The sequence below is a fragment of the Solanum stenotomum genome, chromosome 6 (assembly GCF_019186545.1).
Source record: "Solanum stenotomum isolate F172 chromosome 6, ASM1918654v1, whole genome shotgun sequence".
NCBI lineage: Eukaryota > Viridiplantae > Streptophyta > Magnoliopsida > Solanales > Solanaceae > Solanum > Solanum stenotomum.
In genome coordinates this window covers 9,415,743-9,433,371 of record NC_064287.1, presented here as the reverse complement: position 1 = coordinate 9,433,371, position 17,629 = coordinate 9,415,743, and the positions used below count along the sequence as shown (strand labels likewise).

Here is a 17,629-nt window from a genome sequence, read left to right as displayed (position 1 = left end):
GGGTCTTGTCCCGGTAGTGCTTATGTCCCTCATAGAGACTATTGTGGACACAATATTCTGGGTATTCTTTTTGTATGTTTCAAGCTCCAGCCAATAGTCTTGGCATGTATATATATAGGTGTGTGTGTGAGTAGGTATGTTTTCGGTTGTGGCCTCGTCGGCTAGATAGTACATCTTTATTTGTTTTTTACGGTTTGTCTACCATTGTTTGTATGGTTATTTTCTTCCAGGTCATGACCTCTGGGTCGAGGCTTCACTTTTTAGAGGTTGAGTTGCCCAATCTTTTTGCCTCACAAGTTTGGTTTAGCTAGTATGTTTTAGTGGGTAACTCGATGTATTAGGGTATCGAGTGCCAGTTACTCCTCCTATTTCAGGGAGTGACAAACACAATTCATCAAACTAAAACAATATACTAATTTATAACAAATCAAATATTATTAGAATTGAAAAAAATAAAAATTAAACTCTAACCTTAACAAGCTAAGAAAAAGAGGCAGTGGGGACGACGGGTGGCGGCACCGACGGGGCAAGGCAGCGATGGGACTAATGCTCAAGGAGAGAAGGGCGGCGGCGCAACAGTTTGGTTTTAGAGAGAAGGGAGAGAAGAGAGAGAAAGAGAGATGAAAAAATGGGGGGAAAACCCGCTTTTGGTTCAATATAATTTTAAAAAAGCGATGGACAGCGTCTCTTTGTCCGTCACTTTTTTAAAAAACCAATTAATAAAATAAAATAAATTAAAAACGACGGACAATGTGGTTTATTTTTAATTTATAAATAATTACTTTTATTAAAAAGCGACGAACGGCATCTCTATATATATTAAATAAATAATTATTAATTATTTATATATTTAGCGCAAAAAATCCGCAAAAACAAGCGACGGACTAAGAGATGCCCTCCGTCGGTTTTAGTAAAATAATTTTTAAAATAATTATTTTTATTAAAAAGTGATGGATAGTGTGGCAAATGGCGTTGCTTTTTGGAGCGTCGCAGTCCATCACTTTTCTGTCCGTCATTTTTTTGGCAGTTTTTTAGTAGTGTACGTCGTGACAATGCCAATATTGAGTCTTATGTACAAAAGACAAAGAGAATAGCAAATAAGTTTGTTGCACTGCAACATCCAATTCCCAATGATGATTTGGTAGAATTTGTTCTTGCCGAACTAGGACCTTCCTATCGTCCTTTTACCAAGTCACTTGAATCGCGTCAAGAGGAGATTACTTTGATGCATTGTATGGACTCTTGTTGAATGAAGAACGACAACTGAAAAGGGATGAAGCCCTAACTGTCATTGCTCCTGTTGCATAGTATACTCAGAGTTCTTTTGCTACTACTCGTGGACGTGGTTATATTAAATTTTAAAAATTAAAATTAAATATTTAAAATTAAAATTTTTTATGAGACAAATAAGGGCCTTTATAAATGATATTAAATTGAATAGTTAAGATATATTGTCTTTTAAAAATATATTAATTAATAAACATATGTTCTTAACTAATAATTGATTTATATTTTTCAATTTAATATATATATATATTTTAATTAAATTAATCATAAAAACTAAAAGTATAGAATTTCTATGAACATCATGAAATGCATGTTTGACAAAAAAATTAATATTATAAATATAATGTCATAAATTTATAAAACATTTGACAAAAAGATAATCTATCAAGTCTAACTTAAAAAAAATACCTTGCAATGTTAAATATCGAGTCAATACACCTAAAACAAATGAAATTGAAAATATAACATAAGTTCTAAATACAAAACAAAAAATTTAACATAATACACTTATTCAAAATTCAAAACAACATACATAAATATAAGTTTATAAATTTATTGAAAAATGAATTCTAATTTAATTAAAAAATTAGAATACTAACAAAATTATACTAATGATTTTTTCTAGATAATACGAAAAATTATATGGAATCACATGAAGTAAAGGTTGAGAATAAGAAGGAAATGAAATATAAATAATATAAAAATATTTTTAGAAAATATTAGAATAATGAAAATAAAATTAAAATTAAAATAATAAAAATGAAAAGTACATTAAAACAAAAAAAATAAAAAACAGAAATAAAAGGAAGAAGTTAAAAAGTAATCAACTTGTAATTACACCGTGTAATTACTAACAATTCACAGTTCCCCCCTGTTAATTGGAGAGTGTAACTACATTCTGCGAATTACACCCAATTACCTGTTGACCAAGTAACTACATGGTCAACCAAATAGGACAGACAGTGTAATTACACCCAATTACACCAAATCAAATTACTAGAGTGACTTTCCAAACAAGCCCTAAATATTAAATTATGAACTTGTACTAGAATTACTTCTACTTAGGCCTTGATTGTATATCATGTATTTAAGAAATATTATTTTGTCATAACTATGTCATGATCTTAAACTATTGGATTGTATGAATACCTACTCAATTATAATTCGATTAGCGAATCTTTATCATTCATTTCTATTTAATAGAATTTTTTTTAGATAAAATACATACGAGTCGACAAAGTAAAACAAAAGTAAGAAAAACAATTTCATCTCTTTAACTCTTTCAAAGAACTTAATCTAGATAGGTAAATGACCTTCTAATAGTCTCTCTCTCTCTCTCTATATATATATATATATATATATATATATCAAAACTTAGTTGGTAAAGATGTTTTTAACTCAACTTTGTTCTAGAGATACCGTATTATCACAATTAATACCTAATGCACTCCTGCACTAAAGAATTAATATTAACATCTATTAATAATTGAACTTCATCATGTTTGGATCTATGTACAAATATAGAATGATTAATATCTTAGTTGAAAGGTTTGTCGTGTTACAATAAACAAAATAATTGCTATCTCGGGCTCAAATTCATATTGGAAAAAAATAAGTATAACTTACCTAAATCTCATAGTATAAGACCCTAAATTACATTATATCCCTACTCATTTCTATTTTACAAAAATCCCTTAAAAACCAGACATTCAAATACATAAGTTTCCTCCAGATACATTATAAACTTGTCTGTTACGCTTAATATGGAATATTAATGTAAAATTGATTTTCTTTCCCACAAATCATGTATAACTGATTTTCTTTCCCACAAATCACACAAACAGATTGATATCATTCCATTCCAATCTGTAACAGCTTCACAAAATTCAAAAATCAAATTTTTATCTTCTCTATCAATTCAAAATCTTGAATCTCAAATCCTCCATTATAGATGATTGAACAAACGATTTACGATTTCAAATCATCAATTCAAAATCGTCGAGTAATTTGAATTCAATGTATCACGCAAAACTGATTGAAAATCGTCAAGTACAGCTTTGTTTCTCAATTTGCTTTCAGACCCTAATTCTTTGTGGTGATTTTGCTCAGGTTGACATGATTTGTCTTGATGAGGCAGCAAAGATATTGTTAGGAGATGGGAGGCCTCCTGCCATGACAAGAAGTAAAAAGTATGCACCTTTTTTTCTTGCTCAAGAGTAATCTGAACTACTAATGCACAAATTGTTAGTTCTTATAATTCAACTGGGTTGCCAATCTATGCTCCTTCTAATAATGTTGTTCCTTCTTATCTATGCAACTAAAGTTAGGAGGTTGTATGATATCGTAAATGTTGTCTTCGATGAGATATATTGAGAAGGTAATTATCTTCAAGTGATTATTCATCAGGAAGACAATATCATTTCATTCCAATCTGTAACAGCTTCACAGAAATCAAAAATTAATTTTTCATCTTCTCTATCAATTCGAAATCTTGAATCTCAAATCCTTTATTGTAGATGATTGAACAAACGATTCACGATTTCAAATCATCAATTTGAAATCATCAAGTAATTTGAATTCAATGTATCACACAAAATTGATTGGACAACATTGGTTGCTGCTAACATTGCTAACAAGATCCCTCTGTCAACTAATAAGTTTCTATTCCCCCTTTTCATCTTTCGTTATTAAATTTTAATTTGATTTCAGAAAAGTTATTTCATTTCTTGTTCAGAGAAAATTGAAGAATCTGAGAAGAAAACATTGATGAAATCAAGAAACAAAAATGAAAAAAAATCACCATTGATTGATATAACGAATGATTCCCACATTGTTGGTCTTGCTATGGGGAATTTAGCACCATCTTCAGAAATATCCAAAAAAGGATTACTTGTCAAGCTACATACTTGATTACTCCTGGATTATGCGAGAACTTATTGAGGGGACAAGTTAAGATTTTGTTGCAAAAGGTTGAAGAAGACGTTTTATTTTGTCGTTTTGATATGAACATGTAAGTCATGATACATTAGTGGTAAATGACGCATGTGTATAGTAATTTTGTATCTATAGATTATGATGTGGTAATTATTTTGTATCTGGATGTGATTTGTATAAAAATGTATCCACATAATATATTGTATATGATACATGTAATAAATTGATTAACAATTGAGATGAATCAAATACGTTTTGAATATTGAGTGTGTATCACAAATTTGTATAAATGTATCAGACTATTATGATGTATATCATACATATAAATAGTGTAATAATAAAGATATGTAAATTACTTGTTTTGATCAAGAAAAATTGTATATATATATATCAATCTTGGATTTTTGTAAACGGTTGTATCATTGGTTTTTGTAATGTACCTGGTACATGTTATAAGATGGTTACAAAATTGTGTCGTTATGTGTTAGTTTGATGCTGGAATAAGATACATTGTTTGTCATAAGCGAAAAATATATAATTGTGGTAATTTTAACTAGACGAGATACATTGTGGACGTTGTGGACAAGAAGAATATATTACTCATGATACATTACTATTACTAAAATATTTAGTAAATTGCTAAGTATTGTAATCCTATTTGATACATTAGAGAAGTAAAGATTGTCCATAAAATGTTTGATTTTAGATTGATACATTACTGTGTAGTAGTTATTAAGTATCAGATACATGTAGTTTTAGTTTGCCAAATAATGGATATGTATCATATACCTATTGTTGGATATGATACACAGTGCTCCAGTTATAGAACATTACAATTTATAAATCAAGATTATTATTGGGTAATATGTACATATACATTGCATTCTAAGTTGGGTAAGACTGAACAAATATTAAAGAGTGTCGATACATAACACACAACTGATTTATTGTTGTCTATATAGCCTTTCAAATTTGAATAAGATTGATGATACATTAAAGAACTTGATAGATGTAAACGATACATTATTTAGTGTTTATGTATCAACAATATTTATGTTGAACATGATAAAACTAATCAAATATTCAACAACATTAGGGTTATATATCAACACCTTAAATATGAATATGATGCATTGCATAAAACAAAGGCTACTGTGACAGTGATATATCAGATTAGTGATGACACTAACAAAGGGTAATTTACGAATCAAAATAAACGAGATATATTGAAAATTTGTATATTTTACAGTGATAGTCGTGTAATGGTAGATCCAACTTTCCCCCCTCTTTTTTGGGGATTTTTTTAGCAGTAGATTTAAAGCTCGAGCATGTGTCCTTCCACAACTTCTCAGATCACAAATGTATCACGAATATAATTTGATACTTTGTACAGATACATATTCTTCTAAATTTGGACAACCGTAGAAGATACATAGCAACACTTGATACATGAGAAAATGATACATTTGGTAGAGGCTACTTCTTTCCATTTCATAATGTAGTTTCACCAGCAAAAGAGGATCCTCTGGAAACGATTTTTATGCAAGGAGCAATGTGGATACATCATCTCTTTCACCTTTCCCTTATGCATTTTGTGAAGGTGGAAAGGGAGGAGATCCGGTAGTTCTTTGGGAAAAATTGTGGAGTGAAGACTTACTTGGATTCTTCGAAACAAATTGTGGAGCAATCTTACTTAAAGGAGAGAGAACAAATCTGAAAATTAAAAAATGAAGAAAGTAAAGATTGAGGGAGTGAAAACAGGAAGAGATTGAGTGAGTGAAAATAGGAAGAGATTGAGGGAGTGAAATAAGGAGTAAAAATAGGACGAGAAACGTATACAACTTTATGTATCCAGAACAATGGGGTTTGGAAGGAAAAAAAGGGATTTTGGAAATATTTTAAAATAATAGAAAATAATAGAAATTATAAAAAATAAAGGTGTGTATATAGGTAATTTATCCAAAAAAAAATAAAAAGATGAAAACTCTTACATCTTGAGCATCGATATTTCAGTAACGAAGAAACAGATCATTACAAAATATTACTTGGTGCCTTGATAAATGTGATATTCTTTGTTTTTGAGATAAAAAATATTTAAATTTTTTAATTGTAATTTAAACATAAAATATTTTATTTTTTAAAAATTTTTTTTACATATTTGAAGGATACGTATTTCTACTGTCTCAAATTATCTATCGTAGTTTTTAAAATGATTTTTAAAAATTTATATATCATTTTTGAAGTTTGAGACATAATTAATTATTTTTTCTCATCTTATCAAAGCAATAGTTATTTTTAAAGGCTACAACATCTCAATTTTGGGGGTGATAATGACACCTAAATAGAGTAAATACATAATAAAAAAATTGTATCATAAGACATACGTAAGAGGGAAATAGTCAAACAACTATCCTTCAATTAATATTTACTAAAGGAGCCTGCAGGGAGTAGAAAACTGGATCCACTCTACTATAAAGCTACTAAGACAATTGTTTGGCCCCCACTTTCTTACCGAAGATATTTTATATATTACTATATTTTACTAAAAAAATCTTATGTACTGTATTAAATTTGAAGAGAAAATTTTGGAGAGAAAGTACAATAATTAGGAGAGGATGGAATTTCGGAGAGAGTATATTATGGGATGAAATCTGAATAGTATTTTAAGAACACTCTCAATGAAGAAGTAAGACACTTCTATCAGTAATTAGAAGATATTAGTTGTCCACTATGTATAGGTAGTCTGTATTCTTCGTTGTATGTTGCCTTCAGACTAATCAATATCAAATCACATTGATATGTTCCTCAAGCTTCTATGACATTTATAACTGGTCATTTGGGAGAACTAGTGTAACAACCAGATTCTGTCGTTACAGAAAAGTCAACGGCGAAAATTTTTGGGCTGAAAAACGTTTTTGTAGTAACTTGGAATTTTTCAATCTAGTCCAGATTTGGACGAAATCGGAGTCTTTAACGTGTAGGAAAATCTGGTATTAATCATGTGATTTAATTATGATTTTGATTACATGAGTAGTTAGCTAAGTCGTTAAGGAACCCATATAACTTTACGAAATTGAATTCGGGTGAGTAGAACTCCTGAAATCGATCTTAGCGTGAACGATATTTTTTGAGCGTCATTGGTTAAAGGTGTGTTGTGAAATGGAGGTCTTGGAATTATTAAAATAGCTCATTGTTTCGTGTAATCCGCTTTGGCGGTGGTTTTTGTCGCTCTAGCGGGGCCGTTGTAGCGGGGTGAGGGCCGTTGTGGTAGGCCAGATGTGACTTAAAGTCGTAAATAAACCCCGAGACGACTTTATTCTTCACTTTTTGATTTTTAGAGCTGAGGAACGAACCCCAGGCGACTCTTGAAAGTTTTCTACCATTCTTGAGGCTAAAGGTAAGCTTTTCACTCCTCGAATCCATTTTTTGATTCGTAGAACATAATAGAATGGGTAATTATCGATGGGGGAGGGTTTTGAATTGGAAACCATGGTGAAAAAATCCCTAGTTTGGATACTTGGGTATGATCTAGGGTTGTTAGAATTGTTAGTAATCCGGGTAATTAGTGATTGTTTATTGATTCCCGTGTTATTATGATTGTTTGTAGACCAAGAACAAGCGGAACGAATCCGGAAAGGGAAGGATCAAGTTTCTTAGGGTTTCAAGCTTGTTTCGAGGTAGGTGATGGTTGTGATTCTATAATTGTGTGATGTAAGTTTGTTCTTGCTTCATTATGATGCATGTATGTCTGCGAATGTTGCATTATTGATCACACTTGTTGTAAATGAGATAGATGAATAACTATATGTCATGAATCACTTCTTGATTGTATGATTATTGAGAATGTACTTATGATTGTGATTGTGGTGTGTTAATTGGATCGGATACCACACTTCAATATACTAATTAGGATCGGTTGCCACGTTCCGGCATAATTATGGGATCGGTTGCCACGTTTCGGCATAAAAATTGGATCGGGTACCACATTCCAGTATGTTAACAGTTTGGGTTTGGGTTCCATGAGAGTACCATTGACTTGACATAACTTTGTAATTGAGAATTGCGAACTTGATCGTTATTTGTAAATGATATTGATATTGTATATGTTTGGTGTATGCATGTTATTGTTATGTTGTAATGGCTTATGTATGTTGCACGTAGAGGGATAGTCGTGTGATCCTACCAGTTCACTATGGTTGTGTATTGATACTGCACTTGCTCTTTCTTTGTTGAGTGCATGGCATCTTCAGGCGGCTATTGACAAACCTCGTTTAGAAGATCAGTGATCGCTTTAAATTCAACGGTGAACCAGTTCTTCCGGGTAACCATGAGTTCTTTTTCTGTTTATGTCCATATTTCGGACTTAGACTTTTCTAGTTAGTTATTAGTGCATTAGTTTGGGGTTGTATCCCTTCTTATTTAGACTTGTTGAACTTAAGATGTTTTGGTACATTGACTTTCAAGTTCTAGGTGTTACTTCCGCATTTGTTTAGTTGATAGACTTTTGTTTGGAGTTTATGGGAACTCCCTATTTCTTTCCTTAGTATTTAACTTGCTTCCGTAACTTAAATGCTTTAGTTTTTGGTTTAGTTGCTTGTTTTGGGTTGTAGTAGTGGTTCTCCCGTCGGAGGTTTAGTATGGGTGTCAATCACGACGATCTGGGTCATGACAAAGTTGGTATCAGAGCCTAGGTTCGTTGATCTCGATGTACCAAAACAAGTCTAGTAGAGTCTTGCGGAACGATACGGGGACGCCTTTACTTTGCTTCGAAAGGCTATAGGACTTTAGGAAATCTCTGTCTTCTCTTGTCTCCTTTCGTGCTATGACTTAATTCCAATTGGTATCTAGCGATTCAAATTAGTATCTAACCTCCTTCACTCTTCTGTCCACAGATGGTTAATACTAGATTCAACGGCGTCATGCCCTTAGCTCCCGTTAATGCTCTAGCTGAGGAATCTGCAGCGAGAGGTCGCGGTCGAGGCAGGGGTAGAGGAAGAGCTAAGGGTAGAGACCACGAAAGAGTGGCGCCGGCTAGAGATGGGGTATCGATAAAAAATGTTCCCCAAAATGAGGCCTCTTTTGTGCATCATGAAGAGATAGAAGAGAATATTGAGGTTGAAAATGTTGCGGAGGTTGGACAAGAGGAAGAGGTGCAGGTTGAGACTATCGATGTTCCTCCCATAGACCCAGTGTTAGCTCGATAGATCATGTCATTCCTGAAAGAGTTGGTTGGTCCTGGAGTGCTTCCTTCTGCTCAAGCAACTCAAGCACCTACTAATCCCCCTGTTGCTAGCACTGCGCCCAAGCTGGGTGGGACTGGAGGTAATGATGCTTTCTTCCGTCATTTGTTGGGTTCTGTTATGACTAGTAATGAGCATAAAATGTTGACTAAGATTTTAAAGCTAAAGCCTCCTATGTTTCTTGGTTCTGAGAATGAGGATGTTTATGAGTTTATCTTAGATTGTTATGAGAGGCTTCATAAGTTGGGAATTGTCCATCAACATGGGGTTGAGTTTGTGACCTTTCAACTTCAAGGTGAGGCTAAGCAGTGGTGGAGAGCTTACATGAAATGCAGATCTTCAACTTTACCTCCATTTACTTGGACTCAATTTCATGCTCTATTTCTAGAAAAATATGTGCCTAGGACTTTGAGAGATCGCAAGAAGGATGAGTTTATGACGTTTGAGCAAGGTGGGATGTATGTGACTGCTTATGAGGCCAAGTTTCATGCTTTGTCTAGATATGCTACTCAATTAGTGACTACTTAGGAGGAGAGGATCCATTTATTTATTTATTTGGGGACTAAACTCTAGGTTGCAGGTATTATCTATTCATATGACCTCTGCAGGGAGAAGCTTTAATGAGGTAATAGACTTTGTGAAGAAAATGGAAGGGGTGAGGCGAGACGGTCAGGATAAGGGATTGGCTAAAAGGGCCAAGAATTCAAGCAACTTTCAAGGTTCTTATTCCAGAGGTTCAGGAAGGCCAACGCTTGCAGCCAAGCCATTTCAGTCCGCTATGCCCGCCTCTACAGGTAATTACTTGGGAACTCCACCTCATAATTTGATTCAGGATAGCCAGGGAGTCGCACCTTCAGCGGGCAACAGGTCATCCTTTGATCGTACATGTTACAACTGTGGTGAACCTGAACATATGAGGAGAGATTGTACCCACCCACGTGTGTTAGATTCCGCGCAATAGCAGTCTAGAGCAGTGGTACTCGCGGGGGAATGGTAATAATGGTCGAGGACGTCCACAAGGTGGGCGATGAGGTAATTAGCGAGGTCGTGGAGGTAGAGGAAATGGTAATACAGGCAGGGGTAGCATGCAACCAGGCAGAGAAATGGCTCGTCAAGATGATATGGCTCAGTGTTATGCCTTTCCGGGCAATAATGAGGCAGAGGTGTCTGACGTGGTGATCACATGTACTATTCTTGTCTGTGACCGGATGACTAATGTGTTAATTGATTCGGGTTCTACTTATTCCTATGTATCCGTGCGATTTGCCTCAGAATTTGCTATGATTTGTGATATACTTGATGTCCCTATCTATGTCTCTACCCTAGTTCGAGAGTCAGTCATAGTCACCCATGTCTAAAGTATACATCTAACGTATCCGCCCTTTTGTCCTTTTGTTCTATCGGGGGGACATGATTCCTTTGCTATTTTCGGGGAATGAGCTCCCACCTTTTTTTTTATAATGATCATCTTGTGATTTCGATGAAGAGTCTAAGTTGAGCTCTCCAACTAGTGTTTGCTTCGAGCTTTATGCCAATGGAATCACATCGCACTCTCCTCCAATCTTATGTGTCACGTGCCCTTTCTAAATTTTGCTACGTGTACAAAGTATTAATCCCCAACACATAAACACCATATTATCTTTATTAAATTTTAAAAAATAAGAGGTGCTTATAATAATTATTGGAATAAGCAAATATTTAACTTTACCTTAAAATTAAATTTTTATTTACTTGAAATGTGTTGTGAACTTTATTTCAGTTTATAAAGTTTAAAGCATTTACTTACGGCAGTAGAAAGGAGCATGCTTCACAATTCATGTAATTGGAATAAGGATAAGAGTTTCTTTTTATGAATTAATGGTTACACGAACACTATATACAAACAATAAACTTAAAGAAAAAAACATCCTAAAGGAGAAAGAAATTGGATTTTCCATCACTACACAATTATAAGTTATAACACAAGAAAAAACAAATCCTCCAACCCCCCCCCCCCCCCCCCCCCCCCCCCCCCCCCCCCNCCCCCCCCCCCCCCCGCCCGCACCCTACCCCCACTACTTTCTAACACCCACATATATCAATTGAAAGTACAAATAACCACTTAAGTGAAAAAGAAAGTACATAGAATAGATTGATCAAAAGAGTAAAAAAAGTTATCTTTTTATAAGGAAGAAAGAAGGGAACAAAGAGTGGACGTATCAAGTTAGTATTATTAATATAATAAAAATGAAGCATGGAAGAAACCATTAGTTTCTTCTCTTCTTCTTCCTTCCGTTAACTAATATTTCATAGAGGTCCAAAACATGTTCTTCTCCGCCGTCTTAGAAGGACAAAACCAAGTGGTGACAAATCAAGAAAAAGTCCAATTTTTTTTATTTGTACATACACACACACAAAAATATTCATTCACTCATCATTATTACTACTACTACTACTAAATCTTCAAAAACCCTATTTATTTCACTTTGTACTTCTTCTTAGTATATAAATAGAAGTTAGGAGTATCTTTATTTCTCACAACACTTTAGTCCAAAAAAAAGTTGTCATTGTTATTAGTCATAATATTTTTTATATGTCGTCGTCACCATCCCCACCATCATCTTTAGGAGGAGAAGGACCTTCTTCTTCTAGGAGAGGTAGACGTGCTGGAAATGATGTTTGGCCTGAGCCATTTGTGGAGGATTTGGCTTTGTTAGTTGCTACTGATGCTTCACATACTGTTGGCCGTTTGGCTGCTGCTCAAGCCCTAGCTCTTATTTTTCAGGTAAGGGACCTTTTTTTTTTAATCAAATTAATAATTGTTAGGAGTTGCTCGTATGATAAGTATTCGTCACTCTCATTTTCAATTCTAAAGTTGTGTGCTTGAGTCATAAAAGATGAAATTGCTGTAATCATTTTTACATAATTATATTATATGTGTAAATGATAATAGGGGATTTAATTTGTAGGATATCTTTGACCAATTATAGTTTACATTACGTAACAAGAATATGTGGATTTGCATTAAAGATTTTCTGAAAAACTGAAGAAATGGTTGATGGATAAAGGAAAATTTTGCAAGTACTTGATGATGTATCTATGTTAAAATAGCTAGGCATGTAGCCTGCAGGATGTAAAGATTTGAGCATCATCAAAACTATAATTAAGTCTGAGGAAGGTTGTACTTGTGGATCAGAATTTAATTTATTTTCTTTAATTTAATTCTTTGTTGGTAGTTCTTGATGATGAAATTAATTACTAGTTCTGTTTTTGTGTTTGTTGAAAGGAATATAGAGTAATGCAGCCATCATTTTTATTCTTTAGGTTATCCATATTTAGCATATAGTCATAAGGAAAAAAGGGTTCTTTTGGTTTCTCTTGAAGTTCATTTCCTTTTTATTGCATGATCCTTTTCAAACTCTAGTAAGTACTGCCAACAGAATGTGTATATTTAGTTAGAGATGTAGGCAATTGACAAACCCTTTTTTTTCACTATTTGGTTTCATTCTCTCACTTATCTTTTTTTAGAGTTTTACTTTTTTTCTTTAATTTTCCAACATGTTTGGTTAATATGATTTAGGTAAAGCATATAGAGAGAAAAGGAAAAAAGGGTTTTTTTCCCCTTTATTTATGGCTTATTTTCAGTTTTTATAATCCTTTGGGTAACTATTTTAATGTTTTCCGGTTCCCCACATTCAGGTAAAAGTTGCAGCTAAAGGACAACAAAAACAATATCACACAGTATCTGAATATGTACTAATCTAGATTGAAGTCTCATATATGGAGTCTTTTTGTCTTCCCTAGAAGTAGCTCATTTCTTTATTTATTCAATTAAAATGTAAGGGGTGGTGAGACCGTTATTAATTTAGTATTCAATAATTTAAATGGACTAAAATTCTAAACGCCTAGTTTACCATTAGTGAGTCTTTTGATTTAGCTTCTTGGTTGGTTAAATTAGATGGCAATGGTCAAACAAATATGAAGAAGTTGCAAGTGGCAAAATGAGTATAAAGATTCGTTGTTTCTAACGAGAAAAGCCATAAGGCCACCTTTCTTGGAAATGAAAGAAAGAATAGGGGTCATGTGGTGTCTTGTATAAAGAATAATAATTTCAGAATCCATGTTTCGTAGTTCTTGAATTATTTATCTCACTATTTATACATTAGTGATATTCTTGAATTATTTATCTCACTATTTATACATTAGTGATATGATTAGTTGTCTCATATACATATAGGAATAACTCATCATGGTCAAGATAATTAATCTCGACCCCAATAATATTGATAAGCAAAATTTATATCGTCAATGCAATGTTTATATGTTTATATTCGTGTGTGTTGTGGACCACAAGAAAACCAGTTCAATTTTTGTATCTATGTGTTTGGATTTTGTTCAAGTCAATCTCTTTTTCTACTGTCAGTGTTTGACCCTTCAAGACTGCTTTTGTCCCTTCTCTATTCTCCTTATTTATTGCTCTAAAAAAAATACTTTGGCTTGGGAAATCACATCTTTCCAACTAATACTAATAAATTTGTGTCGATCAAAATGCCAACAACAAAATGTTAATCGGAGAATTTTAATAGCTCAATTAATTTATCATATAAACTTTCACCTTGTTCATGAGAATTGGACTGCTCACCTTGTATTAATTTGAAAGAAAGAGAGAGAGAGTAATTAAGTATGTCATTGAAGGATGTTACTGTGTGTTAACAGTAGCTTGTGTTAGTAAGCCTGGAGAGGGGTGTTGTTAAAAGGAGAGAAATGTCAGTACTTTTTTTGTTGCTTCACCTGATGAAATCTAGCTTCTACCCTAAGACTGACTACCATGTTTACCTCTACTCTGCCCCCTACTTCCTGACTCCTTTCTGACTCTCCTCTCTCCCACAAACTTCTTCTACAATTAGGTTTTTCTAAGTTTTTAACTTTTTACTAATTTGCTTCTTAATTATCTACTTTTTTCACAAGTGATAGTCCAATGACATAGCTCCAAAATGTATGTATTTGCCTCTAATTTACAACTCTTCAATTTTGGAATTGACACTAATTCTGTATTAGGGTAGAAGGTTAATAGGTATTAGGTATTGTTCTGATTTTCGATGGGTTTATACGCTATAATCTTATAGGGCTCGTTTGGTGTGAGGGATTAGAAATAACAGTGATGGGATAAATATTTTTTTATGTTGTTTGGTTGCCATGTATGAGATAACTTGTCTCACCATTTATATCATAGTGATAGAATAAGTTATCTCATATACATGGTGAGATAAGTTATCCCAGGATAGTTAACCACAGGATGACTTATACTGGGATAACTTGTTTTCAACCAGACGACCCCATAGTGTCTTGCTTTTGATTTTCATCATTTCTTGTTGTTGATTATGTTTAGGTTATTGTTACTGTTTTCTTATTAGTTGTTTTGTTTATTCCATTATCGTTTTTCCTTTTCAATACCTACTTTGATATGTTGTGTACTTGAGTTGAGGGTTTTTGAAAACAATTTTTTTTTTAATTTCACGAGGTATATATATGATTTGCGTTGCGTATACTCTATTCTCTCTAGACTCCATTCGTGAAATTTAGATTTTGTATAAGACACTAAATAGTAAGGATGAGCATCACTTAATATTAAGTTTTGTTATTTCTACATGACTTTGGTTGTTGCATACTCCTAAATGAGTAAAAGATATGGTGTTGTTCAATATTAACTTTGTAATGGCTACTAAATTCAGGTTTGTTCAACATGGCAAGCAGTGTCACACTCAGATATGCTCTGGCAAAACCTAACAAGGCATATATGGAACCGCCACGAGCTTCTCAGGCAAACATGGAGGGAGGAGTACATATATTGGCATCAAACAGCCAATAATTTCCTTCACCATAGATACACTTATAACACCCTCCATTTCGTGCCTGAAAACAATGTGGATGGTGATGATGACGATGATGACGACAACAACAATAACAACAACAACGACAGTCTCTTCTGTCGTCGTTTAGCCTTGTCTGATCATCATCTAGCAGCCGGTTTTTCTAACGGCTCAGTTCAATTATTTTTCCTACCTAGGAGGCTACATTTGTCAACATACCACCCTCATCATCGCGATCGTCTAGGCCGATTCTCTAGGGCTGTTTCTGGGATTATTTTATCTGATGTTCAACTTGTGTTTGCTTCTCTAGATGGTGATATTCATGTTGTGGTCATTGGTGATGCTGCACCACCTAGAAGGGCTCATTTAGGTGATGTAGTGAATGATGGTGCTTTGGTGGATTTTACTGGCTCTGACCAATGGTGGGTTGGACTCTATGCAGGTAATTTTATTATTTCCGTAAATTTTCTAAGCGTGTTGTTGTGTTAAAAGTTGATTTTTATACTTTTGATGAAAAAACAGTAATTTGCGTGTGGATAATGAGAAAGAAAAGATGCTTAAATTAATGTTTTGATTATTGAATATTCTAGTTAAGGCTTGTTAATTTGTAGTTTCTTGATTTGTGTGCTGTCATTTTTCATTTTTTTCTTTTGATGAAAGGTCAAAATACTTTACCAAGTGAACAATTTATGTGGTACCTTTTATTATAACATAAAATGTGACAATAGGCACAGCAGAAAATAAAGTGGACGTTTAATCATGTGTCATTGTGTAATTTGAAAAAAAAGGTAGGTTTTTGTTGTCAAAATGAATGATATTTGAAAGTTGAAGTTGTGTTTGGAATTATTTTTGATGTTTTGTGATTAATTTGGAATGAAAAAAGTGAACACATTTTTGTTGATCTTAAAAATTCTATAACTTGAAACTTCAAGTTGAATTCTGAAACTTTATGGCACTCTGGAAAGACCGGCCCATTATACTAAAGCAACTCGAGAAGAACGATTAGGCGTATATTCTATCCTTTCTACAATGTCTAAAGACAAAGTGCTTCATTTCAGATCAATTCTTTGTTGTGAACAAGTTTTAGTTACAATACATTCGTTTAAGTTGATGCACTTGCATTTTTTCAGGTGTTCCAGGGAGGGCATTTCACATATGGAATAGGGAGACAGAAGAACTAGTCTTTGTTGGTGGTGAATTAACAGATCCAGAAGCGTTAATGGGTTGGCACCTACTAACCGAATTAACCGAAATCGTCGGTCGAATCCGAGTAACAACCCGAGAGACAGCCGTGGCATGTACAAGCCTTCAGCTCATGGTAATTGACTTACAAAACCAAGGCATAATAATAAGAGCACAACCTTCCCGACGAGGGATCATCGTTGCATCATTCGATGCCTATAACGAGACACTAGTGGCTGTTGACACTCGAGGCATGGCCAGCATGCGTAGTGCGGATAATTTGGAGGAAAGATCAAGGTTTAATGTTAGAGGTGCTAACCAAAGAGGAGTTGTTGGATGCATAAATGGAGGATATGGATTTATGTGGCTAGGGAATGTTGTTAGGGTATGGGATATTGAAAATGGAAACTATCTATATAGTTTTGGGGAGAGAATAAGTGATGTTAATGCTATAATTGCTGATGAAAGATATGTGGTAGCTTGTTCAAGTGATGCTACTATACATTTGTGGGACTTTGGTGCTCAATAGTAGTATTGGAGCTATTTTTGTTTTTGTTTTTTTTGTGGTATTATTCTTGGTGGGAATTTAAGGTATTTAGGTAGAGTAGAGGTAACATGGATGAATAGAAAAGGAACAGAAAACAAACAAAATTGTGAGGGGGGATGAATATGTTCTGTTTGTACCAAGAATCTACCAATCATATGGTTTTTTTATGCAATGCAAAGTAGTATCTTTTACTTTCTCTAGTTTGTTGTTACCAAGTTTTACGGTGCTTTTGTCATCCCTTCAGTCAGACCTAAGTTTATTTCTGAGTTTTAATTACTTTTGAAATTTTATTTCCATTCCCTTCAATTTGAATATAACAAGTTCAAGTGGTTGAAGTAGTTATGACAAAAAAATTACTAATTTCTAACTTTATTAGTGCAAAGTAACTTTGTGCTATAACTTTTTTAATTAAACGTGATACTACTATATAGTTTTTGTAGACTTTTGCTAGTGATGATTTCATAGAATTGAGGCAAAAAGGGCCAAATCAAGATTGAGCCATGCCCTAGGGTGAGTATACTTACATGGCTCAACAATCATCTCATTCACTTTGCCACAAATTGAAAAACATTTTGTATAACTATGTTGAT

General features: G+C 33.6%; 1 protein-coding gene across 1 annotated transcript; it reads left to right on the top strand.

Annotated features, from left to right (window-relative positions):
• The first annotated feature begins 12,033 nt into the window (after positions 1-12,033).
• LOC125868113 (transcriptional regulator STERILE APETALA-like) lies at positions 12,034-17,157 on the top strand. The gene is made up of 3 exons (XM_049548716.1): positions 12,034-12,225; positions 15,173-15,752; positions 16,441-17,157. Exons 1-3 carry the CDS (start codon positions 12,034-12,036, stop codon positions 17,019-17,021), a joined length of 1,353 nt encoding a protein of 450 aa, XP_049404673.1. The 3' UTR covers positions 17,022-17,157.
• The last annotated feature ends 472 nt before the right edge of the window (positions 17,158-17,629 follow it).

What these genes read in the sequence shown, in the direction of transcription:
- LOC125868113 (XM_049548716.1), top strand. Translation starts at nt 12,034, where the DNA reads ATGTCGTCGTCACCATCCCCACCATCATCTTTAGGAGGAGAAGGACCT. An exon ending in CCCTAGCTCTTATTTTTCAG is followed by an intron (nt 12,226 to 15,172) that starts GTAAGGGACCTT and finishes TACTAAATTCAG; the next exon opens with GTTTGTTCAACATGGCAAGC. An exon ending in GTGGGTTGGACTCTATGCAG is followed by an intron (nt 15,753 to 16,440) that starts GTAATTTTATTA and finishes GCATTTTTTCAG; the next exon opens with GTGTTCCAGGGAGGGCATTT.